The 26,181-nt window shown below is 63.1% G+C and overlaps 1 protein-coding gene across 1 annotated transcript; it reads left to right on the forward strand.

Moving 5' to 3' along the window:
• Positions 1-266: 266 nt before the first annotated feature.
• PLCH2 (phospholipase C eta 2) lies at positions 267-26,006 on the forward strand. The gene is made up of 23 exons (XM_070384397.1): positions 267-390; positions 1,881-2,027; positions 4,296-4,549; positions 4,746-4,874; positions 8,182-8,352; positions 10,259-10,352; positions 10,513-10,716; positions 10,902-11,022; positions 12,670-12,841; positions 13,249-13,356; positions 14,362-14,520; positions 15,130-15,141; positions 17,176-17,262; positions 17,609-17,691; positions 18,054-18,151; positions 18,478-18,660; positions 19,044-19,151; positions 19,641-19,765; positions 19,844-19,928; positions 20,284-20,430; positions 20,784-20,863; positions 22,931-23,228; positions 24,721-26,006. Exons 1-23 carry the CDS (start codon positions 267-269, stop codon positions 26,004-26,006), a joined length of 4,275 nt encoding a protein of 1,424 aa, XP_070240498.1.
• The last annotated feature ends 175 nt before the right edge of the window (positions 26,007-26,181 follow it).

The following is a 26,181-nucleotide window of genomic DNA, read 5'->3' on the forward strand; positions in this document are numbered from 1 at the left end:
ACCCCTCCATGGCCCTGGAAGGGGGGCGGACTGGCACAGGGGCCATCAGAGACAGCGGGTGACAGTCAGGCCAATGCCAGAGGCGCCTGGGAACAGCCCTGCGGGGGAGCTAGAGGCCAGCGAAGAGGGAAAAAGGGAGCCGAGGAGAGAAGGGGGCCCCGTGGAGCTCTGGGGCTGCCCGCCACCACCTGACCCACTGCCTAGGTAGGGTGGGGGGCTCCGGCCCTCCCTGGCCTCCGTGAACCCACCCCGGCCATCATCGGGGCATGTCCGTCCCCTGGACACTTACCCCAAGCCGGACCAAGGGAACCGTGGCCTGCCTGGCGGAGGCCCTCCTCTGGGTCGGCGGGAGCGTGGCTGTGTCTCCGCAGTGGCAGCTTGGCCCACTAGGTAAGGGGGCTGGCCTGTCTGGTTGGTCTTCTGGGGTGGGGACTGGTCTGCTCCTCCCTGCCAGAGCCCCGCCCAGCACCAGGGTCACTGGAATCAGGAGGGTGGGGCTGCTCCTCGGAGTGTGAAAAGCCTGGGAGCTCCCACCACCCCCCATGCAAACCTGTAATCTCCCGACCCCTCGGTTTCCCTCTGAGGGTCTTGGGGCTCTGACAGCATCCCCTGGTCTGCCTCTCTGAGCCCCCCACCTTGGGGTCTGGAGGCTGAACCCCAGGCGGGCAGTGGGGAAGGAAGGGGTGGGGGAGTCAGGGGCAAGGAGGGGCCGAGGGCATGGTCCTGGTGGATGTGCTGGCTGGACACTCTCTGAGGGGGTCCCTGGTACTTTGGGGTCAGTAGCACCTTCAGCCCCGGTGGGGAGAGGCCAGCATGCTGGGGTCAGACATGTCGGCCCTAAGAGGCCGACAGAGTGGGTGCTCTTGACTGCGGTGAGACTCTGGGGGGGATGGGACAGTAGAGTCTGTCCCAGTGGGGCTGGCCTGTGGAGGGCCCCATTCAGGTTGGTCCGTTCCACCGGGTCTCTGTCCACCTGGGGGAGTGGGGCTTGGCCCAGTTGTTCTAGGCCCCTGGACCATCCCTGTCCTCACCCCCAGCCTCCTCTCTTCACCTGCTACTATGTCCCCGCGGCCACACCATCCCCTCCCCTCCTGGTGTCTCAGTGGAGCCCACCACCCTGTGCACCTGTCCCCACTGGGTGCCCCCGCCCCCCCGCAGCCCACCATGCCTGCAGCTCAAGAACAGAGGTTGGCTTCCTCTGAGAAGTTCCCACTGCTTGGTCCCTTGGGGCTGGCACTGCCACAGGCCTCCACACCACCTGAGGGTCCCTCATCAGGGGACCTCATGGGTTAATGACTTGGTGCTTCCCCAGAGGGCACCTCCTGGTTCTGGGCCTTCCATAAGCAGCTGTAAAGGCCCAAGGAGGGCCGGGATGGTCCTGTCCCTGGGACTTCAGGAGCCTGCTACCTCTCCAGCCCTGGGGGCCACTGTCCTGGCCAGTATCCCCTACCCTGGGACATGGGAGATGTGCAGGCTGCAGACGGAGGCTGAATGGATGGAGGAGGGGGGGTTGGTGGGGGGAGGCAGTTAGGCCCTGTGAGGAAGGTGAGGGCTCAGCACCTTCTGGGACTTCTGCCCTTGGGTGTATCCTCAGCCTCATGGACCTGGCTGGGCAGAGCTGGTCTGAACTCTGTGTGGACTCTGGCTACTGAGCAGGGTCCCAGATTGGATCTGTGACCTGGGCCAGCACCTGGGGTCACAGGCAGCCCTGGAGGGTCTGAGTTTGGTGCCCTGATGGGTGGGGGGTATTCTCTGCACCCCGTGAGCACTTGGGGGTACACCTGAGGCTGTGGTGAGCAGGGGGCTGCCGCAGCACTCACCAGTGCTCCATTTGTCTGTCTGTGTCGGTCTGTCTGTGTGGCGGCTCGGTGGGCCTCCAGTGGAGCGATGTATGAGTGCCATGCAGGCGGGGACGCAGATGGTGAAGCTCCGGGGCAGCTCCAAGGGCCTGGTCCGCTTCTACTTCCTGGACGAGCATCGCTCCTGCATCCGCTGGCGGCCCTCACGCAAGAATGAGAAAGCCAAGAGTGAGTGGGTTGGCCCCAGTGGCTGGGGGGTGGCAGGAGACCCTCCTCATGCAAGAATGAGAAGGCCAAGAATGAGTGGGGCAGTCCTGGAACAGGAGACCCTCCCAGAGCAGCCTCCGGGCAGTGGGAGGGGCAGCAAGACCCTGAGCCCTGAAAGTCCCCAGGCCTGGAACACGGGCTCAGCTGGCCTTGGAGAGCCATGGTGGCCTCTGGATGCAGTCAGGGAGAGAGGGCCCCGGCCTTGCTGTCCACCCAGCAGATCCTCTGGGACTCCGTGGAGACTGGGTGGCACCCATGCCCAGCCCTGCGCCGGGTGCTGGGAGGGGCTAAGAGGCAAAAGGACCTTTGGTCTGGCCCCCTGGGCACTCTGAGGACAGGACTTGGTGCCCAGTGCTGGCCCAGGCAGCCTGGGGCGTGAGCAGCCGGCAGGGGCATGGAGGCTGCAGGGCTGTCTGAATGGGTCAGGAGGGTAATGAGCTGTGAGGATTTGCACAGGGACCTTGCTGGGGGTCCTGGGAGTCAGGGAGGGACACGTGAGCCCTTGCAGGTGACAGAGGGAACTTTGCCGCCCCTCCTCTGGCTCTGGCAGCTGGAGAGACGCAGATGTGCCAGGGCAGGGCCTGAGCCCAGTGGTTGCTACGGAAGCTGCCACCACCACGGGGCCCAGGAGAGACACACTGTGGAGCCCCCTGGGAGGGCGTCTTGTAGGAAGGGGCTGGGACTGCTCTGTGGGCCCCGGGGAAGTGGAGTCACCGTGAGCCGTGCAGGCAGGAGCCCCTGTGCTCCATCGGGAGGCACTGTTTCAGTGCTGGGCTTGCTGTGGGAATTTAGCCCACGTGACTCTGGTCTTTGGGTGTGAGGTCGTGATACCACCTGATGGTAGGATAACTTCACGTCACGTTGAGTGACGAGAAGGACACCGGATGGCAGATAGAGGGGAGAGGTGGACAGGGTCATGGTGGCCCCTCTGGGGAGGCGGTGGTAGGTTGAGGCCAGCAGGCTTAGGATGGGAGAGACCAGCTGACTCTGGCCTTGGAGGGGTCCCTGGGAGAGAGGAATGGGGTGAGAGGCAGCTATTTCCTGACTGTCAGCATCCCCTAATCTGGGGGCCCCGAACCCCTGCCTCCTCGCCAAGGACATGTGAGCTACAGGGAGCTGGATGGAGAAGCAGGCAGGACAGGCCCCCTCCAGGCAGGGGGTGCAGGGGAAGCAGGAGCCCCCAGGGAGGGGGCAGAGGGGGCAGAGGACAGAGCAGTGAGGCCACCCTTCACAGTGTAAGTCGGGGAGGCCCACCATTACTGCACCAGACACGGTCATGCCCAGAGGGGTGCCAACCCCACCTCCGGGAGTAGGCACCGGGCGCTGGGGGTAGAGGCAGCAGGAGCCAGGCGGAGCGTGTGATGCTAGGGGTCCCTGGCTGTGCCGACTTCAGGGCACCTGCTCCCAGAGGGGCTGCTGGCTACCTGTGCCCTGGTATCTGTGAAAGGACCCTGCCGAGTGCACAGGAACAGACCCTAAGGATGACCTCTGAGCTCATCTCTTCCTGAGGATTCAGTCTCTGAACACAGGCTCCACGGAGCTCCAGACACTGTGGCCAGTAATGAAATTCTTCCTGCAGCCTGATCTGGCACATGCCAAGTGGGACCCCACCACCCCTGGCTCCCACCTGCTGGTGCCAGAGTTTATCACAGAGATCGCCACAGGCTCTCGGCCGTGCTGGCCAGCAATTGCCTTCCCAGGATGAGAGGCAACTGGCCGGAGCTTGACAGATGGAATTGGCTTGTCTGGTTCTCCTCACTCCGGGTGCAGAGGACAGACCCAGGGTGGCTGACTGCGGGAAGGCAGCCCTTCTCTTGGGGAGGATGGACCTCTTTAATGGCCAGAGGGAAGACGGGCAGACCCCAGGGTCAGAGTGGAATGGGAAGAGGCGAACTCACCAGCCCCAGCATATCTGTGATTTTTCCTTCTCCCCAAGGGTGGGAAAGATTTCCCTGATGCTGGGAAAGATTGAGGGCAGGAGAAGCGGGCAGCAGAGGATGAGATGGTTGGATGATATTACTGACTCAGTGGACATGAGTTAGAGCAAACTCCAGGAGATAGTGAAGGACAAGGAAGCTGCAGTCCATGGGGTTGCAAAGAATCAGACATGACCAAGTGACAGAACAGCAACACCCCAAGGGCCCCTTGAAATGCCCCCTCCCCTAGCCTCAGACAGGAGGGAAACCCTGGGGAGGGCCCTGACTGTGCTGCACCCCCCTACCTCTGCAGTCTCCATCGACTCCATCCAGGAGGTTAGCGAGGGGCGGCAGTCGGAGATCTTCCAGCGCTACCCTGATGGCAGCTTCGACCCCAACTGCTGCTTCAGCATCTACCACGGCAGCCACCGGGAGTCGCTGGACCTGGTCTCACCCAGTGGCGACGAGGCGCGCACCTGGGTCACGGGCCTGCGCTACCTCATGGCCGGCATCAGCGACGAGGACAGCCTGGCCCGCCGCCAGCGCACCCGGGACCAATATCCTCGCGTGCGGCGGGCGGGCGGGCCCCAGGACGCACCCTCGCTGTCCACCTCGGTGGGCTCCCCGCCCCAGCTGGCTCATGTGTTTGGGGAAAGCGGCACTGGGATGGGGTCCTTCACGCCTTCCTGCCCGGGAATGGGAGGGGAGGGGAGGTATGGCTGGCCCTGCTGGACCCACGTTGGTCCCTAACTTGGCCCCAAAGTGGCTGAAGCAGACATTTGATGAGGCCGACAAGAATGGGGACGGCAGCCTGAGCATTGGCGAGGTTCTGCAGCTGCTTCACAAGCTGAACGTGAACCTGCCCCGGCAGAGGGTGAAGCAGATGTTCAAGGTAAGCCCAGACCCAGGTATGTGTCGGGAGCAGCCCCACCCTGTCCGAGCTGCAGAGGGTCCTGGGCTGTGCCATCAAATAGCGAGGCAGCAGCTGGTCTGGACCTTTGGGGGGCGATCAGTCAGATACCCCAGGTTGCTGCATCTGGCTGTGCTGGTTCTCTGCAGCAGCTCCCGGGGCCTCCCCTGGCCGATGGACTGGGCACGTGACAGGTGCCTGGCCAGCAAAGGAAACCACTCACAGGGCCTGTATCCTCATCCCACCCCACCCCATGACTCCCCAGCCCCGATGGGGGGCAGAAGCCCTGCCTTGCGGGCAGCAGTGCTGGTCACCCAATGCCTCCCCTGTGGTCTGCTGCCACTGCTGTTAGCAGTTATGAAAATGCATCCTCAGCTGAGCGGCTGCCTTTATTGCCTGTAATGAGTTTCTCTCTTTCCGGAACCCCTGCTGGGATGGGGGAGGAAGGCAGGTGGTGTCAGTGGGTCCTGGTTCTGGGTGGGGCTGGGCCAGCAAAGCCTGCCCTCACTCAGGACTCGCTGTCTCACTGCTGCTGGGGAAAGGGTTCTGTGAGGTTGAATGAGGTGCCATGCCCCAACATACATGCACACATGCATACGCACATGCACACAGACACACAAACACACAGAGACACACGCATGCACACACGTGTACACATGCATGCACACATGCACACACATGTGCACACTCAAACACACATACACACACATGCACACACACACAGCCAGCTGCCTCTCCAGGCGCAAGCCCTGGCGGCTCCCTCCTGAGCTCCTGTGATGGACAGGAAGTCATGCTTGGCTGGAGCAAGGGGAGCTGGCCAGCTCAGAGTGTGTGGGTCTGTGTAAATAGCAGGGGTGGGAGGGGGGCATGGTGAACTGGATGATCTCAGATTCTGGTTGAGGACTGGGGGTCTCACATGGCCCATCCTGAAGGCCCAGCGGGGATAGAGCCTGCCTGGGCAGTGAGGAACTGGCAGGTGGCTCAGGCTTGCAGAGCCATACCCCGACCCCATTCTCTGCCTGCTCTGTCTCTGGGAGCAGCTCGGGGGTCAGCAGTCCCTTCCCGAACATGAAGCTGTGCCAGGGGCCAGGCAACAGGGCTCAGATTGGCCTTGGAGACAGGACAAAAGATGAGTGCGCCTCATGGAGTGGGCACAGGCTTCTGGCACCTTAAGGTCAAGTCCTGGCTTGAAAATGCCCCCACTGGGAGCTCCAGGGAGCCCACATCCCCAGCCCCTCTGGGAGCAAGAGGGGCCCATGCGGAGCACCCTGAGCACCCCCAGGCCAGTTGGTATCTGGGCACTGGCTAGACCACTTCGAGAAGGACTGGCGAGGATCTGGAGAGAGTCCAGTGGGGGCTGTCACCCGGAATGCTGACCTCAGACCCTGGGCAGCTCTGCCCCTAGTGGCTGCTGTCCCTGGTGTCCTCTGAGCACCTGGGCCTCCTGGCCCATCTGCATGGGGCCCTACGTGGGCACTTGGGGGCCCAGGGAAAGAGGGCTGACCTCCAGCCAGGCAGAGCCACTCTGATAATTAACATCAATTTTATTGTCGAGAAATCTCAATATTGTTTCTACTGCCTGGAACTGCCCTAATCAAAGGATAGATCTGTCTGGTGGGTAAAAAGAGGCTTGAGCATAATTTCATTAAGTCTAAAATAACAGTGGAATGTGGGCAAGGCTGGTGTGGCCCCTGGGCCTCCTGCATGATGAGCACCTTGGGTGGCTCCAGGCCTGGCTCAGCAGCGTGGCTCGGGCCAGTGTGTGCCTTCAGCCACGGCAGTTTCCTTTTGTGGAGAGGAGAGCAACCACGGCACCACATCGGAAGGAATTCCTTGGGCCCAGGGGTTGGGGCCATCCCTTTGGGTCCAGAGGGCCTCATCATCCCAAAGGGTTTTCAGTCGTGCCTTAGGTGTGCTGCCCAGCTCAGAGCCCGCAGGGAGGCCAGATGACCCTGTGGGTGGATGCTCAGCATATGGGCATCTCTCCCAGCTTCAGTCTGAGCCCCAGGAAGGGCTCCCAGCCTGGCTCTGGGAGCCAGGTCCCATCCTGGTCCCCAAGAGGCCCTTTGACCTGCAGGGCGTGTCCCGCCAGCTCTGAGATGCAGGGCCGCCCTCAAACCGGGCAGACACAGGGTCCTCACTGGCATCTGCTGGCCTCAGCACCGATGACTCTGGGCTGGGTCCTGTTCCAGCCATGGCATGGGCACCCCACCTGGGTGACTGGTTCTGGATGGACACAGGCTGGCTGGGTGCCCACCTTGGTGTCAGGCCACAGGGTCAGGAAAGGCAGGGACAGACTTCCCGAGAGCCCCACTCTCTGGACTCGGGGACTTGGGGGTGGCTGTGGCCCCCTGGCTTGTGGGTGATTCTCCTGATTCAGAGGGGCCTCTTTCCAGCCATCCCAGATGGTGTGGCCATAGGAGGAAAGACTGCGCGCAGGGCTGGCGAGTACTGCTGTCCATGGTGCTGAACCTGGTGTCTGTTTTTGCCAGGCAGTCACCTCCCCCACCCCATCCCCACCCCCACCCCCACCCCAGCCGACAGGCCAAGGACCTGACCTCAGCACTTAGGGCCTGACTGCCCCGTAGCACCTCTGGCATCTTCTGGGCAGCCTAGACTTCGTTACTGAGTGCCCTTGTCCTCTGAGTCTGCCCCTGGCCTTGACTCTTGGTGTCCCGAGTCTGACATCTCAGTGCATCCTTCCTGAGCTAGTGGATTCACGAAGGAGCCTGTGGTCTCATTAGCAGCCCAGTGGGCTTGCCTGGGGCAGGGGTCCCTGTGGGTATTGTGTGAGCTGTTCGCTGAGAAAAGTGAGGACAGTGGCTGAGATCAGGGGCCTGTCATCTCTGCTGAAGAGATGCTGATAGAGGCTGAAGTTGGGGATTTCTGCATGCCTGGCGGCCCTGTGCTTTTCTAATCGATGGACGACCAACTGTGATTACAGCCCAGTATGGGCACTGGGTGGATGTTGTTGGCTGAAGGTGGGGGTACATTGCCGGGTTCAGGTGCTGGTTGACTTTGGAAGGCTAGGAAAGGGGCAAGTAGGGTGAGATCTGTATTAATGGATCATGTGGTGGCTTCTTGGTGGGAGAGACAGAGTGAGGCTGCTGCTGTAGGACTTAGGGAGCACGATGAGCCACTCCACGAGCCTGTGATACAGGCAGTGATCTTGAGAGGGGGAAAGGTGATTCTTGACTCAGGGTTGCCTGAGGGATGAGGGGCTTGAAGGCCCCCTCTCAGTCGAGGTCCAGGATGGGACATGAGGGGATGCAGAGACATTGTGTTACAGGAGGCGGACACGGATGACCACCAGGGGACACTAGGCTTTGAGGAGTTCTGTGCCTTCTACAAGATGATGTCTACACGCCGGGACCTCTACCTACTCATGCTCACCTACAGCAACCACAAGGACCACCTGGACGCCACTGACCTGCTGCGCTTCCTGGAGGTGGAGCAGAAGGTGAGGGTCCCCCGGCAGGAGCCAGGCTCCTGGTCAAGATGGCCTCCCCTCAGCCTCCCTAGGCATTTGAGTCTGTCCACAGTGTGGGAGAAGAGTGGGCACCAGCCTGGCATTTGAGACCCATATACTGGACCAGCCCAGGCTCTCATCAGCCACCCCACTGCCAAGCAGGTGGGGGAGGAGGGCAGCTCAGCTCTGACCGTGCCCCAGCCCAGAGCTTGACCACAGCCCCGACTTTAGTGTCAAGCATCTCCTGGCCTAGGTTCCATGGCCCAGCCTTTCCACCTGGGCTCACACCCCCAGGGTTCTGTGCCCATTGCCAGCTCACTCAAACATTTGTCCAGCAGATGTGTGGGTGCCTATGGGGGCCAGCCGAGTATGCCTGCCCACTGTCCTAGACCCCAGGCAGCTCCATCGCTCCAAGAGGCATTGCCTAACTAAAGCTCAGGGTCCAGAAACTCAGGGGTCTGGGTGGAGGCCAGGTGCTGCCAGCTCTGGTGGACAGAGGCTGGAAGTCCATGGAAGGGGAGGGGAAGGTCAGCAACCTCTGAGGAGACAGCACTCACCAAGGGGGTGGGGAATAGGGGTGCTCAGACACAGACTGCATAGGCACTGCCCCCAGGCTGTGGGAGAAGGCCATGGGGATCAGGGTCCAGGCCTCTAACTTCCCGGGACTCTTGCAGAGCCACTTTTGGGGTAACCTTCAGGCCCCAGCTGCCTTGCCCTTCTGGGGTCAGACTCCCTGGCCCCAGGACTTCTCAGGGCCCTCATCCCACCTGCTTCACGTACAGTGTCAGCTCATGGTGATGGGCTGGGGGTGACCACCACTGGGAAGGGCTGGGGGCTGGGTATTGGGAACCAGGAGTGGCTGTGGACTTACCCTGGGTCTGGGTGGTGGTCACCTTGGACCTCTTGCCAGTGTCCTGACCCAGGGAGCTGCCCCCGAATTGTGCTCTTGGGTCCCCTCCCCCCAACTGCCATCATGCGGTTTGCTGGGGCCTCCCTCCTGCCTTGCTGATGGGGACACTGGGGTTCACCCAGGCAGGAGAGGTGGGTACCAGGCTGGCTGTGGGCAGTGTTGGCACGAGGCTGAGGGGCAACTGTCCCAACAGCTGGCATACTTGGGGGTGGAGGGAGGGAATGGGGCCCAGTGTGGGAAGGGTAGCACTGACCCCTTGCTCCCTGACCTTTGCCCTAAGCTTTCCACAACTCTCCCTATAGTCTGGGGCCCAAATCAGCTGGGTGGTTTGGCCTCCTGGGTCTGCAGCTGCTCCAAGCTCTGACCCCATCTGTCCACTCCACTATCTATACCTGCCCCAGATTCCTGGGGGTGTCCAGGAAGCCCTGCTGGTGGGCCTGTCTCCAAGAGCTGGGGGTTCCTGGGGGCTGCACTGTGGGGCCCTAAGAATCGCTCAGCCTCTGACATGGGGCCACCTGGGCTTGGCTGTTGTGTGCAACTTTCTTGAGAGGGACTTGGGCAGATGGCAGGAGGGGCCGGGTGAGCCCCCTCCGCTCCTCCAAGATGGGACACAGTCCTGGCCCTCCTGCACTTTCTCATATCAGGCCTCACTCCTGCTAGCCTGCCCTGAGACCCCCAGTATGGCGTCAGTGGGGGATGGCCCAGCTGATGAGGCCAAAGACCCTCCCCCTGGCAGGGATCCTTAGCCAGCGCCAGCTCTTCCAAAGCCAGGGGACCCTCTATCTTCTGCTGGCCATCGAGTCCCAAGTCTTGTGACACTAGGTGTGGCCAGTGAGCCCCCACTACAAGGACCAGAGTCTCAGCCCCGCCATGTCGGCCCCTGGGCGATGCAGCGGCTAGAGCTGGGGTGGGAGGGTTGGCCGTGGTGGAGGAGGACAAGGGGCTGCCTGAAGCCAGCTTGGTCTCAAGCCCCCTGCTCTGGCCTAGATGACGGGCGTGACCCTTGAGAGCTGTCGCGACATCATCGAGCAGTTTGAACCCTGCCCAGAGAACAAGAGTAAAGGGGCAATGGGCATTGACGGTGAGTGGGTGCCACCCTGGCCCAGCTGTGCTGCCAGGCCAGTGGGGTGCCAAGGGGGCCACATGCCATGAGGGTGGGTGGTCTTGAGCTGAGACCAGCACGGGACTGGCACATGGGGGCTGAACCCCCGCTGCCCCTCCACCCACGCTGCTCCCCACAGGCTTCACCAACTACACGCGGAGCCCTGCCGGCGACATCTTCAACCCGGAGCACCGCCTCGTGCACCAGGATATGACGCAGCCGCTGAGCCACTACTTCATCACCTCGTCTCACAACACCTACCTCGCGGGCGACCAGCTCACATCCCAGTCGAGGGCAGACATGTACGCCCGGGTCCTGCAGGCCGGCTGCCGCTGTGTGGAGGGTGAGCGCTGGGCGCCGGGGCCCTGCACCCCCGCTCGGCCCCGGGGGCCTCCCCGAGGAGCCCTGTGTCTGGCAGGGGCTGGCATAGGTCTCTCTTGGTGTTAACTGAGGAGCAGGAAGACTGCCTCCAGTTAGAGCCCATGGGCTGTGGGTCCCTGGAACCCACTGAGGTCTGCCTGCCTGCAGTGGACTGCTGGGACGGGCCTGATGGGGAGCCCATCGTGCACCATGGCTACACGCTGACCTCCAAGATCCTCTTCAAAGACGTCATCGAAACCATCAACAAGTACGCCTTCATCAAGAATGAGTGAGTGACTGGGACTGGGGGGCTGGCCCCGGGGGGTAGGTGGGGGAAGGAATCAAGGTGTTCTTCCTGCCCCTCCCCCACATCCTTTCTGGGGAACAGTGGTTGTAGTGGCCGAGGTGCTGGTTTCGGGCTTTCTTGTTGAGGATGAGGGGCAGGGAAGGGGTGGAGGAGGGGAGAGGTGGTGGGTGCAATAGCAGCACGGGCTGGGAGGGGTGTGTGTGGCAGAAACCCCACCCCCACACACCCGGTGGCGACGCCAGGTGTCAGACGCCTCCAATAGTGCCTCTGGCGCTGACTGTCCTTAAGAAGCTACTCTGCGTCCAGACTCACTTTGCTGTCACTCAGCTGTGGCTATAGACACTATTGAACAAAATCCAGTTTAGTTTCTGAAAATAGAAGACCGCCTCCCCACACTGTTAGTTACCCCAAATCAGCGAGGCTCGCAGGCGAGGGAAGAGCTAATTGAATGAAAAGGAGAAGGAGACTGACTTAAGAACTAGAAACAGAGGGGTTCCTCTGGGAAGACCTGGCCCAGGCTCTGTCTCGGAAGGGGGTGGGCATGGGGGCCCTCTGCAGGACAGCCTGGCCTCTGGAACTGCAGGTGCGGGGGCATCCTGGGCAGTGGGGCTGGGACACACAGGTCTCCTGAATCTGCCAAAGAGCCAGGGGCCTGCTGGGGTCTCGGGATGGGGCTCACACCTCCCATGCCAGCATCATGTTTACAGGCACTTGGTTCTCGCCTGAGGACTGAGGCGAGAAGCACCTTTGCTCAGGCCCTGCCTCCCTGCATCACAGGATTCAGCCACCTCTTGGTCCAGTTTGTGACTTCTAGGCTGGGGTCACTTACATTTTCTAAAAGGATTATGTTGCCTTTTGACAAAAATCCAAGTAACTGTGCACGTGACTGAAAAGAATAAATCAAACAACTGAAGAGCCTATTACAAAAATGCCCACACTGCTCTCCTTACCCGCACCACGCAGGTCATAGCTGTGCCAGGCTGTATCTCCCTCCTATTGGGCCAACACTGGGCCCCAGGGCCACACACTGGACAGTGTCTCCAGGATCTCGGTGGTTGGGAATCTTTCTCACAGTCTGTCCATTGCTCCACATTGCACCTCAGTTCAGTCCACATCATTTTTTGACCCCATTTTATGACTTGCTTGAATGTTTCCTTTTATTTTTCCTGGAGTTTCTAATTGCCTTTGATTTTTTTCTTATGAGGAGAAGAAGTACATGCCTTCTTTACCCACCCTCAAGGTCTCCTGGTTCCTATCCTTCACACTCAGTTGCTTTTTTAAAAAATTTTTATTTATTTATTTTTGGTTGAACTGGGTGGATTCTCTTATTGCAGTGCAGAGGCTCCAGGGCACTCAGGCTTCAGTAGTTGTGGCTTGTAGGTTTAGTTGCCCCAAGGCATGTAGAATCTTCCCAGACCAGAGATTGAACCCATATCCTCTGCATTGGCAGGTGGACTTTTAACCGCTGGGCCACCAGGAAAAGTCCTCACCCTCCCAGAGTGGCTGGCAGCCACATCTCTCCTGGGCTCCTGTGAAGACCCCCCCTCCTCATGCAGTGCTGCAGGTGACCTGCGGTGGGACCTAGCCTTCCCCCAGCCTCATCCTGCTCCTTCCGTCTTGGGGCCATAGGTACCCAGTGATCCTGTCCATTGAGAACCACTGCAGTGTCATCCAGCAGAAGAAGATGGCCCAGTATCTGACTGACATTCTTGGGGACAAGCTGGACCTGTCATCAGTGAGCAGCGAGGATGCCACCATGCTGCCCTCTCCCCAGGTGCTCAAGGGCAAGATCCTGGTGAAGGTGAGACCCTGCCTGCCCTTCCTGGCACCAGCATCCTGCTGAGCCTCTGACCTCCTACCTCTGACTTAGGATCAGGGCAGGGCAGGGCCCTGCTCCAGACCAGCTGGGGTTCCACACCATCTGTGATAGATTTGAGGGGTCAGGACAAGACCTGCCCCTGCCCTGGCCTCCATCTCCCCAGGGAGGTCCATCAACCTGGGGCCTTCGGCATGCACACCAGGGCATGTCCCTCCCGTGATGCTGCTGCAGGGCTGGCCCTGCCCCTGGCCCTCCCCTGGCCCTGCCCCTGGCCCGAGAGCCACAAGCAAGCTTGGGAAAGGTGCCCACCCTTAGCTGCTGCTCCTGTGGGTACTGGCCTCTTAGCACTTCCCGCAGGGACCCCTCTCATGGCCCACCTGCTCCCCCAGGGCAAGAAGCTCCCAGCCAACATCAGTGAGGATGCTGAGGAGGGCGAAGTGTCTGATGAGGACAGCGCAGATGAGATCGATGAGGACTGCAAGCTCCTCAACGGGGATGTGAGTGAGGAGGGGGGACCTTCTTCCCAGATTGGGGAGCCACAGCCCTGAAGGGCCAGCTCATGGCCTGGTTGTGGGATGGAGGCAGCAGGGACAGAGGGGCATGGGGCAGCTTGAGGGTAAGTTGCACAGCTGCCAGGCTGCTGGGCATGCAGTTGGCCTGGGCCACAGGGGGCCCCCCTGCCCAGCCACCCCCCCCGACAGGATACAAACCCCGAGTTCCCAGTGAGCAACTGTCACCTCTTCTCCAAGCTCGTGAGGCTGGGGCAGTGCTGAGAGGCTGAGGAGTCAGCACCAGCGTCGAGCAGCAGAGGAGTGGGCTATGGGGAGGTAGCCATGGGGAGGTGGGGGGACCTCTAATTAGCATCCTCCCTTTTCTGGGCGCTGCTGAAGTATTATTTCTCCCTGAGGGGCCATCGGATGAGAAAGCAATTGTGTAGAGTTCTTGGCCCTGCTGGCTAATTGTTTTAGAAAGCCCCGAGGCAGTGGACTCTTCACGCTCTGGGTGGGCCTGTGCATTTCCCTGCCTGGCCCGAGGCAACAGTAAACCCTACATCTGCACTGGCCCCCTTGCACCCACTGTACCCTGGGTGTGGGGGTGCCCAGATACCCTGGCGCACTGGGGCTACCCCCACCCCCATTCATCTCCTCCAGACACAAAGTGGATGGTGGTCGGTTCCCGATCTTGAGCCGCCCTGAGCGCATAGTGGCAGCTGGGTGCCCGTGACTCATCTGCGGGTCCCAGGGCAGCGTAGTGCAGCTGAAGGAGGCGGGCGTTGGAATCAGATGGGCCTGGCCTGTCTGGGGCCCAGGACAAACTGCACACCTACTGTGCACCCCAGGGGGAGCAGGGGGCGATGAGGACCAGCACAGTGATGCAGGAGTGAGCCTGTGGTCAGTGCCAAGTGTGAGGGGGGGGGTGCTGGCCCTGCTGAGACCCCGGATGCAGTCCACACTGCTGCCCGAGGCGGGGGACGGAGGCCAATGATTGGCTGACTCTCGCAGGCCTCCACCAACCGGAAACGTGTGGAAAACATTGCCAAGAGGAAACTGGATTCCCTAATGAAGGAGTCCAAGATTCGGGACTGTGAAGACCCCAGCGACTTCACCGTGTCCACGCTGCCCCCACCTGGCAAACTTGGGCCCAAGGCAGAGGCCAAAAAGGTGAGAGCCCTGAGGCCACGAAGGGGGTTGCCTGCAGCTGGGAGAGGGGCTGGCACGTGAGGTCTCTGCATACCCACATACACACCTGCACACACACCTGCACACACACACCTACATACACCTGCACACTCATACCTGCACACACACACACCTACATCTGCACACACACACACCCATGCGCGCACACACACACTGCCCCTGGTGCATATATTCACCCTGGGGCCTCCAGGAGCTCACACCTGGCTCTTCCGAGTCTCATCTTGAGAGACCTGCAGCCGTCAGTGTCACAAGGCAGATGACCACAGTGGGGCCGCCCCATTGGTATGGCTGACAGTTTGTCCCCAGAGGTCTGTGGGCAACTCCTCTAGCCCCCATCCTCCCCACCTGTGGGCAGGAGCGGATGGCAGCCCCCTAGGGACCTCCAGCTCCTCCTAAAAGAGAACTTGGGCGTGGCCTCGGGGGTCTGGTGGTGACTGGGAGGGGTTCAAAGCCTGGTAAGTACTGGCAGCTGTCCAGCTGCCCCCTGCCTGGAGGCCCCCAGCCTCACAGGGAAGCGTGGCTGAGCTCTGGGAAGTACCTTCACAGGGAGAACAGTGTGGGGGCTGTCAGGGCAGACATAAAGCCTGGGGACCAGACTGGGCTGGCCAGGACCAGCGGCTGTGGTGCCGTCTGGAGGGACTGGCCGACACTGGAGGAGGGTCACATCAATAGAGTGGCCTGGGGGGAACCCCGTGGGGGCTGTGATGGGCAGGGAGGCTGGCCTTAGGGCTAGGAGGGTGCCAGTTGGTCCTGCAGACCCCATTTTGTGAGACAAGACACATCCGGCTCTGTGTGCTGATGGGAGGGGCTGACGTGGCCCTGCTGCTCACACCCCTCACCGCTGAGGATGGAGAGGGGTGCTGTCTCCCTGCCAAGCTGGGGTGCCAGGGGAGGGGGTGGGTGACAGTGGATTCTGGCCCTGGCCGCAGCACTTCTTCAGGATGCTGGGCCAGCACGTACCTCTCTGCTCTGTACCTAGATTCAGGAGGACTGCTGTGCTGGGTGACCATGGGGTTTCAGGCGAGGGTTAACGAGCCAAGAGGTGTGTCAGCCTTGCTGGCTGCAAACACCGTGAACACAGATTCCCATGCCTCTGCCAGCTCATGGGTTTCCTGAGAGCCTCCGTTACACAGGGTCTGTGGCTTGGGCTTTGCACCAGCGCCCCTCCATGTAGCCTGCCAACCAGTGGGAGACAGGACTCCCCAGAGGGTGGAGAAGGGGACTGGGGTCAGGAGAGCAGCGGAGTTGGTTGGGGGGTGACTCCCGGGAGCTTCCTGACACTGCAGGCCATGTCTTCAGCCAGGTGCCCCCTCTCTAGTACGTGAGCAGAGAAGGCATCCGGGGGGATGGGCCTGTGGCTGTCCCTGCCCCTCTTTGCTGGGCCGAGGGCCTCCTGTCCCTCGCTCCAGCTCCAGGCTCCCTGCCTGGTGACCAGAATCCAGACCTGAAGGGTTCCACTCATCTGCTGGGTGAGGCCAGGGTACTGAGGGAGGAGCATGTGCAGGGGTGCCCCCAGCGGTGTGTGTACAAGCTCACACACAGGGTGTGTACGTCTTGCTGAAACCCCTCCCTGACAGGGAACGCCGGCTGCAAAACCAGCTCCTGCCATGGTGTGGTAGGCACAGCCTGAACAAAGCTGGGAGGGTTGTGGGGGCATCTGTGGAAGGGGCTGGCGGGGGCAGCTGGTGGTGGCTACAGCGAGTGGCCTCAGGGACACAGGCACAAGCTTCCAGCCACTCCAGGAGTGTAACTGAGCTTCAGCATGGGCTTCCCTAGATGTCTCAGGAGATAAAGAATCCACCTGCAATGCAGGAGACCTGGGTCTGATCCCTGGGTTGGAAAGATCCCCTGGAGAAGGGAATGGCTACCCACTCCGGTATTCTGGCCTGGAGAATTCCATGGGCTGTATAGTCCATATTGTTGCAAAGAGTCAGACACGACAGAGTGACTTTCACTTTTATGGATGACAGCTTTGGGCTTCAGTGACAGATGACAGAGGTGGACAGGCCACAGTGTTGCCAGGACCGGGCCCCCTCCTGGTGAAGGGGGCAGGGGCCGGGAGGGGAGCTGCCCATACGTGTGTTCTGTAAATGGTGCTGAGGAGGCTCGGTCCTGTGGCTTCAGGAGACTCGCTGTAGCCCCAAGTGCAAGCAGTGGACAGCCACAGCCCTGGGGACTGTCTAAAGAGGTAACACCTCCGCAGCTGTGAGAAGCAGGTCAGGGCTCCTGAGCTTGGGATCCTCAAACGAGGATTACATAAGCAGGCACTCCACGGAATATTCCAGACACACTGACGGTATTCATTATGCAATCACCATCCATGGGGAAGAATCAGAACTGGGCACTTAGTGAGTTTGGAGTGGGACATTGTGGGGAGCTGATTCGGCCAGGCCCCTGCTCCTGGCAACCACCTCTGTGTACCCCATGTGGCTGGGGACTGTGCCTCCCGAGGGCCTGGGGCAGCGACCAGCCCAAGGCCCAGCTACCCCATTCATCCAGGCCCCTCTCAGCTCCCCCTGTTCCAGGAAGGAGGCACTGGGAGGAGCTTCCTGCCCATGCCCCTTGGCCTGGTCTGAGGCTGGGCTCACTCGGCCCCCTGTCTGTCTCTGCTTCCAGTTCGAGGAGGACGTGGAGATCGGGGAAGAGGCCGGAACCAGCCGCCGGAATAGCCGGCTCCTCATGGGCAGCTTCTCCAAGCGCAAGGTCTGCCCGGCTCCCAGGCAGGGAGCCTGCCCCTATGTCCCCCAGCCAGAGGTGGGGCGGGGGCTTCTCCAGCCCTGAGAGTCCCTGGGATTCCTGGCTGCCTTCTCAGGCTACAGGTGTGGAGCCTTGGTCAGGGCTGGATGGAGCAGGTGTCTCGATGGCTCTCCCTTGGTCGACAGTGGCCAATGCCCAGAGCTCAGGTCCTCCAGGGCCCAGGTTGAGCAGGGCACTGCAGAGGAGGGGCAGGCCCAGCTGAAGCGTGGGCGCCAGGACCCCAGGTCAGCAGATCCTTCCTTCCCCAAGCCTGAGACTCCACCCATCTTGACTCTGCCCTCCTTCTGCACAGAAAAAGAGCAGCAAGCTGAAGAAGGCGGCCAGTGTGGAGGAGGGGGACGAGGACCTGGACTCCCAAGGCAGCCAGAGCAGGGGGTCAGTGCCCACCTCCATCCTCGGTCCTTGAAGAGATGGCTGCGTGGAAAGTGCTGAGGCCGTTGTTTTGGCAACAGCAGGCGTCAGATGTGCAGGCTCAGAGGGGGCATGGAGGCTCGAGGCAGCGACCCCAGGGTGCAGGGCCGGCAGCTCCCTGGGCTCCTTTCCTTAGGATTGGTCAGGGTCGGTGCTCTTCCCTGGGTTCAGCACCTGCCCCCACCCCCAGCGTCACCTCTCTGTACATCCATGTGTGACCCGAGCCCTGGAATACACGGGCACAGTTGGCGCCTGATGGACGCTCCCCAGAGCTTCAAAGGGAGGAGTGCTACCCAGGTCCTGACCCCAACAACCCCCTCCTGCAGGGCCGCTAGGCAGAAGAAGACTATGAAGCTGTCTCGGGCCCTCTCAGACCTGGTCAAGTACACCAAGTCTGTGGGCACCCACGACGTGGAGACGGAGGGTGAGGGGTCGCTACAAGTGGGGCTCTGGGAGGGGCGGGGGCCATTGGGATGGGGCCCTCAGGGACGGAACTGGGCCAATGGGGCGGGGCCGTGGAGGGGGTGGGGTCACTGAGGGGCAGGGTCATTGAAGGCAGGGCCTGGGGAGGGGAGGGGCGGGGCCTTGGAGGTGGGCGGTGCCACGGAGGGGCAGGGTCATTGGGGGCAGGGCCCAGTGAGGGGCAGGGGCATTGGGAGCAGGGCCCAGTGAGGGGCAGAGGTATTGGGACGGAGTCCCCTGGGGGTGCTCCCAGACCCGGTGCCCTGACGATACCCGTTCGGCCCTCAGTGGCGTCCAGCTGGCAGGTGTCCTCCTTCAGCGAGACCAAGGCTCAGCAGATCTTGCAGCAGAAGCCGGCGCAGTACTTACGCTTCAACCAGCACCAGCTCTCGCGCATCTACCCCTCCTCCTACCGCGTGGACTCCAGCAACTACAACCCGCAGCCCTTCTGGAACGCCGGCTGCCAGATGGGTGGGTGCCTGGGCCCTGGGGCAGCAGAGGCGGCTGGGCGGCGAGGGAGATGTGGCTGGTTACTCCGTAGTCACTCCGCTTAGCTCTCTCGCCCCTGACTCGGGAGAATCTCGGAGGTATCCAGTCACCCTCACCAGGATGGCACTGGTGGGGGCCGCGGGGGTGGGGGCCTTAGGACCCCAGGGTAAGGTGGTGAAAGCCCCAGTCTGGCCAAGCTCTGCCCCTGTGCAGGGGCCGCTGTGCAGGCTCTAGGAAAGTCCTGCCGGGTCGCAGGGCCCTGGTTGTGCCTAGTGTGACCCTAGCGGACTTGGGCTCACTAGCAGTGCAGAGGTGGGATGCCTGCACCCCCCACTGACCTGGTCACCCCGCGTCCTTCCTGGCAGTCGCCCTGAACTACCAGTCGGAGGGGCGGATGCTGCAGCTGAACCGGGCCAAGTTCAGCGCCAACGGCAGCTGCGGCTACGTGCTCAAGCCTCAGTGCATGTGCCAGGGTGAGGACGCGGCCCCGGAACCCCGACCCTGCCGGGATCTGGAGCCCCTCCCCAGCCCGCCCCTACATGAGGGTCCCTGGGTGAGGCGCCCTTGAGCGAGGTTGGCTGGGCACTTGCTGCTCCTTCTCAGACCCTCAGCTTCTCCCGTGTGTGCTGAAAGCAACTTGTGGATCTTTTCCTGCTGTCACCCTGGACCCTATCACCGGGCACCCAGTCACCCATCCAGAGGCAGTGTGGCCTCGCACCCACACTGAGCCCCTGTGGTTCACCCATGAGGAAACAAGCTGGGTGCACATCACGGGGTGGTCACAGAGGTGACCGGCCCCTCGGCACCCCTGCATTGGAGTGCTGCCTCCCGTCCCCCTCCTGCACCTGGGACTCCCGTCCAGTCAGTGGGGGAGAGGTGGGAGTGGGTGCCTTGGGGCTGCCCCAGCCAGCCGGTGGGGGGCTCACCCTGCCTGCTCATCCTCTTGCCCCGGCCCCCCACAGGCATCTTCAACCCTAACTCTGAGGACCCCCTGCCCGGGCAGCTCAAGAAGCAGCTGGTGCTGCGGATCATCAGTGGTCAGCAGCTGCCCAAGCCGCGGGACTCGATGCTGGGGGACCGAGGGGAGGTAGGTGGGAGGGCCTGGGCAGGCGGGAGGGCCTGGCTGTCAGCCTGGCCTGCGGTGCTACTCTGCCCTGTGTACCAGATCATCGACCCCTTCGTGGAGGTGGAGGTCATCGGGCTCCCGGTGGACTGCAACAAGGAGCAGACCCGGGTGGTGGACGACAATGGTGAGCATGTGGGTGGGGTGGGGGTGCAGGAGGGGCGTGGGCACCCAGAGGCCAGCCTGTGCTCCCAGGCCCCATCACAGCTCCTGTGCTGGTGATGCTGGTCTGACCAGGTAGGGAAGGGCAAGGGCTGCAGCCTGTAACTCACATAACTGCCCAGGCTGCCCCCTCAGTGGGGAGCCCAGTGACAGCCACCTGGCCTTCCAGCGTTGCTTCTCTGTGCCAGCGGCCAGCCCAGGAGAAGCTGCTGGGGGAGGGTGTGGGCCCAGGTGGCCTCCGGGTTGGAGCTGTGATGGGGACGGCCTGAGAGGTGGGGATGGGACAGAGGTGACAGACACCTCCTCCTGGCGGCCTCCAGGATTCAACCCCATGTGGGAGGAGACCCTGGTGTTCACGGTACACATGCCTGAGATAGCGCTAGTACGCTTCCTCGTCTGGGACCATGACCCCATTGGGCGTGACTTCATCGGCCAAAGGACGCTGGCCTTCAGCAGCATGATGCCAGGTGTGCAGGGGGCCAGTGAGGGTGGGGGAGGGCAGAGCCTGGGGCCAGTGCCCCTACGGTGCATTCCCTGAGGGCCAGGAGGGGGCGAGTTAGCTCCTGCCTCTCCTGGGCCTGGGGACACCAAGAGCGCTGAGGAGGAGGGTTCAAGGCCACAGCACTGTGTGGTTGGATGGGGGAGGGGAGCTCTAACCTCAGCTCCCAGAGGAGGAAAAGATCCTTGCAGCTGAGGCAGTCCTGGGAGGCTTCCTGAAGGCAGCAGAGTCCCCAGGACCCGGCTCGTGGGTTGTAATCAGGGCCTTGGGACCTTTAAGTAGAGTGTGGGGCTGGGGTGAGCCTGCCCTCTGCTGTTTCAGGCTATCGGCACGTGTACCTGGAGGGGATGGAAGAAGCCTCTATCTTTGTCCATGTGGCCGTCAGTGACATCAGTGGTAAGGTGAGTGCCACCTACAAGGTCACTTGTCGTAAGGGGCATACCAGCTCCACCCCACCCCCTCCATTCCTGTCCCGGGTGGACATCTTGATGGGCCTGTGTCTCCATCCACGAAGGGGCTGGCGGGGCTCCCGGTGCCCCTCTGCCAGTCCTGCGTCCGTGTCTGCCAGGATGTGGGAGCCGTGGGCCTTCCCAGGCATCCCTGGTCCCTCCCGTCTCCCCTGAGCCCCCCCTACTGCTTGGGGTCCCCGGTTCTCTGTCCATCCTTGAAGGCGTCTGCCTGGCTTTGCCCCCGTCTCCCTCTCACCCCAGCACATTTACCCCAGGAGAGGGTTTGCTCCCACTTCCCCAATGTGCAGAGCCCAGGGGTCCCCGGTTCTGTGTCCGGGGCCCAGCGGGGCTGTAGGAGGTGGTCTGTCAGGCACACACGGGGGTCCGCGCATCTCCCGGCACTAACCATCTCTCTCCTGCCTCGCTCCTCGGCCCCGGGTGCTGCCGGCGGGGGCCCCCACTGGCCTCCCAGCTCCATCGTGCGTCCGTGGTCGCCCTGTCTGTCCTGTGTCTCCGTCTCCTCGCTGCACGCCTGCTGTCGGTGTCTCACGGCCTCACTCTGTCTCTTTGGTCTTGCAGTGGGCTTCTGTGTGTCCAAAGTCTACTTTTAGAAGCACAGCTCTGTTAGGAGCTCGAAGGTACCCCAGCGCGGGGGCGGCGTGGCCTGCCCGCCCCCACCTGCATGCTCAGGCCACCCCGTTAGCATCTGTGATTCCTGGTAGCATTTTGCAGACTGTCAGCTCATGTGATGTGGGTCGGGATGTGGTTCCGGGTCCCCTGGGCCATCCTCAGGCACAGAACAGCATTTACGAGGCAGGTCCAGGACTTCAGCCAGGCCTCCCGTGTGTCTGCCCCGGGGTCCGGCCCGTCTCTTCCTGCCCCTCCCTAGGTCCTCTAGCTGCCAGCCCTCCTGGCGCCTGTGCTCTTCCCTCCCCCTCCTTCTGTGTGCACCGCCCCCGAATGCCTGCGTGCCCCTCTGATCTCTCTGTGCCTCGGTGCCCCGTGCTGGGGGTGGGGAGGAAGGGAGAGGCCCCAGGGACCAGGAGCTCTGAGCTTGAATTCTGGACCTTCCTCTAAATGACTTTCTCGCTGACTCTGACCAAATTGCTCTGGATTTGGGATCTTGAATCAGGCAGCTGATTCAAGTGCTGGCCACTAACACCTCCACCCTGAAGGGCCCCATGTCATGGGCACCGTGACCGTTTGCAGGGTCTCTGCATGCGAGGACCCAGTCGGCCTGTCCGGTGTTGACTGAGACACTTGCCAGCTGGTCCTGGGGACCCTGGCTGCCCTCCCCAGGCAGGGAGGCTACGGGGAGAGGCCTTGCAGGGACTTCCTGGGCCCAGCTGCCCGGGAAGGCCCTGGGCCAGCATTGGTTCAGGGAGCACCAAGCGAGCGTGGGCCCTGCTCCTGAGGCCCCGTGACCAGAGAGCAGGGCAAGGCTGGAAGCATGGCCTGGCAGGATCCCGGAAAGGCCTCCTGGAAGAGACAGCACCTCCAGGCAGTGGGCCGGGCAGGGGCCTGGGCGAGAGCACGGGGCTGCACCTGGCTGTGCTTGCTGCCTCGGCCACAGTGCCTGGGGTGGGTGAACGGGACCGGGGCTGCTCCACTGGGTTCTCACCCCGCTGCGCTCTCTGCACCAGCCCTGTGCCAGCCTGCCCTCAGAGCTGGGGGCAAGGGCTGGAGGGGTGGAGTGTGCAGTGGGCACAGGGCTAGAGCCCAGGTCTCTGCTTAGGAGACCCTCCAGCCCTCCCTGGGACACTTGCCCTGAGACCTGCAGCCCCTCCGCCAGCGCCCACTCACTCCACCCAGTGCAGGCTGGGTTGAGGCCGCAGATGCAGCCGCCGCTGACCCTGGTAGAGACACCCTGGAGACCCTCCTCCTTAGGCTCGGCCCCGAGTGGTGCCTCAAAACGAGCTGGTCCCTAGGGCTGCACCCTGTGGAGCTCAGCTGGATGGGGCTGGGCGGTCTCCAGCCCCCGGTGTCCGGCTGTCCCCTATGTGTCTCCTTCTTTTGCAGGTCAAGCAGGCTCTGGGCCTAAAAGGCCTGTTCCTCCGAGGCCCAAAGCCCGGCTCCCTGGACAGTCATGCTGCTGGGCGGCCCCTGCCCCGGCCCTCCGTTAGCCAGCGGCTCCTGCGGCGCACGGCCAGCGCCCCGACCAAGAGTCAGAAGCCAGGCCGCAAGGCCTTCCCAGAGCTGGTCCTGGGCCTGCAGGACACCGGCTCTGAGGGGGAGGCTGGCGATGTGGCACCCTCCAGCCCTGGCCCCATCCCGGAGGCCCCAACCCGGGAGGAGCCAGGCAGCCGCAGCCCCCGAGGTAAGGCGCCAGCGGAGAGGAGTCCAGAGCAGGAGCGGCCCCCGCGGGTGCCTGTGGGCCCCGGGCCTGCTGGGATGGCCGCCACCTGCATGAAGTGTGTGGTGGGCTCCTGTGCCGGCGAGGATGTTGAGGGCCTGCACAGGGGGCGGCTGCCCAGCCCGGGGCCCGAGGGTGGGCACTCGGCCATCAGCCAGCAGCCCCGTGCCTGGGAGGACTCGTTGGGGGCCCCCCACGCTGCCCCTGGGAGAAGCAGAGGGGCCCCCAAGGGCTCCAGGGCCCGGCATCCCGGGCCGGGCGGCAGTGGCTCCGTGTCCTCGGACTCCAGCAGCCCGGGCAGCCCCGAGGGGGCCACCCGCTGGCCCGAGGGTACCCGCAGGCAGGCAGGGGCCCTGCAGAGGGAGATGAACGCCCTGTTCATTCAAAAGCTGGAGGAGATTAGAAGTAAATCCCCCGTGTTCTCCACCGGTAAGACCAGACGCTGGTTGGCAGCGTCCCTGTGCTGGCCCCGCCCCATCCCGCATGGCCTGGCCGGCGTCCCGCTGCGCTTCCATGTCCAGAACTGTGGCCTTCGTGTGCTCTCTGTGCTCCATCAGCTAGTCCTGCAGGCCCTGCTGCCCCCAGCTCCCTGTGTGCCCATGACGTGCCCCGCGGGCCTGACACCTCTGAGGCTGGGAAGTGACCCCAGGGTGGGGACTGGGGAGTCTGAGCTGTGCCCTGCTTGCCAAGGCCTGGAGGCCCAAGCGTGGCTTCTGGAGACTAGCTCCAGTGCCAGGCCAAGCCTCCCTCCTTGGCCTGACTGCCAGGACCCGGGGGCAGTTTCCGGGTCTTCCTCCCGCCTCTCCCCAGCCCTGGCCTGCACTGCAGTCCTCTGGGAAGACTGGCCTGGGCTCCTGGAAGGGGCTCAGAGCCTTGACACCAGGGCTTCAGCTTGCAAAGTATGAGGGGAGCAGATTGCAGGTGACCCTCATTCCCAGGGACGGGGACACACGTGTGAGCAGCTCTGCTTTGGACCCTCCCCTTGCCTCTGCCCTCAGGGGTGGTCATGACAGACCTGTTTGTGGCCCCTGCTCACAGGGAGTGGACCCTGGTCACAGGGAGCGGACCCAACCTGGGGAGGGTGCGCTAGAAGCTGAGCCTCTCTCCTGCACGTGCCCAGCCTCCCCTCCTGTGTCCATGGCCAACCCCACACCTGCTGACCACCCTGTTCTCCTTTCTGTCCCCACGCTGCCTCCCTAGTTAGGAACTGAGAGCAGCCGAGTGCCAGGTAACGGGGCCCGGCCCCCGTGTGCCCTGCTGCCCTGGCCTTGGGAGGCCCCCTGCCTGTGGGCATAGAAGCCAGTTCCTTCCCCAGCAGCAGTAGAACCAGAGGGTGGGCTGGAGGGAGTGGGGTGTGGGGGCAGCTGTATGCACGTGGAGGGGCCTGAGTGCGGGCGTCCTGTGGGCATGAAGCCCCGGGCCACCCCCGACACAGGCCTCTCCCTCTCCCCCACAGAGCCCCGCCCCTTCTCCATGCAGAGGTCGGTCTCCTCGCTGTGCAGCCTGGAAACCATTGCCGAGGAGCCAGCCCTGGGTCCCGGCCCCCTACTGCCAGGGGCAACCCCCCCCAGCCATGCCCCTGGAGGGCCCCAGTGCTCTACAGGGCTCAGCACCCACTCGGCGAGCCCCCCAAGGGCGGCTGTGGAAGCTCCCAGGCCCCTCCAGCTCCGGACAGGGAGCCAAGCGAGCGCTGAGCCAGCCCCGGGAAGCAGGCAGTGGGCATGCAGCACTGGGGGCCCTGCTGGGGCCTGCAAGGGGGCCCCCAGCGGCCATATAGAAGGCAAGGGCCACCCCCGGGCTCTGGGCCACGTGCCCAGAAGGGCCAAGAGCGAGGGGCAGGTGCCCTCGGAGTCTCTGGGTGGACGGTGGCCCCTGGCCGGGCCCTGCCCCACCGTGTCGTTGGACGCCACTGGCGGGGACCGGCTATGGCAGCGGCTGGAGCCAGGCAGCCACCGCGGCAGCGTGTCCTCGTCCTCCAGCCTGTCGTCCAGTGACACGGTCATCGAGCTCGCCCTGCCGGGCCTGGGCCTGGGCCTGGGCTGCGACAGCCTCGCAGGGACCCTGGCAGGACATCTGCCCCTGCGGCCCTGCTCGGCCCCAGTCGCCTGCCTGGACCCACCCGCTGTGACCAAGAGCAAATCCAACCCCAACCTGCGGGCTGCTGGCCAGCTGCCTGTGGGGCCGGACAGGCTGCAGCCCCTGCCCCTGGCCCCGGGGCCACCCTGGCGCCGCCTCCCCCTGGCAGGCCTCCCAGACTGCGCTGTGGCTGCCAAGTCTAAGAGCCTCGGGGACCTGACTGCAGACGACTTTGCTCCCCGCGTGGAAAGCCTGGGCCGCGGCCTGGGCCTGGCTGGAGAGAGGCCGGCTGGGCGAAGGGTGCGGCCGGATGCCCTGACAGAGCAGTTGCGCTGGCTCACGGGGTTCCAGCAGGCTGGGGACATCACTTCACCTACCAGCCTGGGCCCCACCGGGGAGGGGGTGGCAGGTGCCCCGGGCTTCCTGCGGCGCTCCTCCTCCCGCAGCCAGAGCCGTGTGCGTGCCATCGCCAGCCGGGCCCGCCAGGCTCAGGAGCGGCAGCAGCGGCTGCGGGGTCCACGGGGACCCCCGGAGGAGGAGCGGGGCACCCCTGAGGGCGCCTGCTCCGTGGGCCAAGAGGGTTGTGGTGATGTGCTGGCCCCCTCCAAGGGCGCCACCCACCAGCCCTTAGGTGCTGCCGCCACCGGCCTTCTGCTCCGATTCTGACCAGCCTGGGTGCCCACCGCCCCCCCCGCTCACTGCAGTCCGGGCCTTGGCAGGCCAGTGTTTGCTCAGGATGGGAGGCTGCCTGCCTGTCCCTGGCGTGGCTGTGCCCTTTGGCCCCCGCCCCTCCTCCCAGGGAGGAAGGGACCCCCGTCCCAGGATCAGGTAAAGCTTCCAT

The sequence above is a fragment of the Bos mutus genome, chromosome 16 (assembly GCF_027580195.1).
Source record: "Bos mutus isolate GX-2022 chromosome 16, NWIPB_WYAK_1.1, whole genome shotgun sequence".
In the NCBI taxonomy this organism is placed as follows: domain Eukaryota; kingdom Metazoa; phylum Chordata; class Mammalia; order Artiodactyla; family Bovidae; genus Bos; species Bos mutus.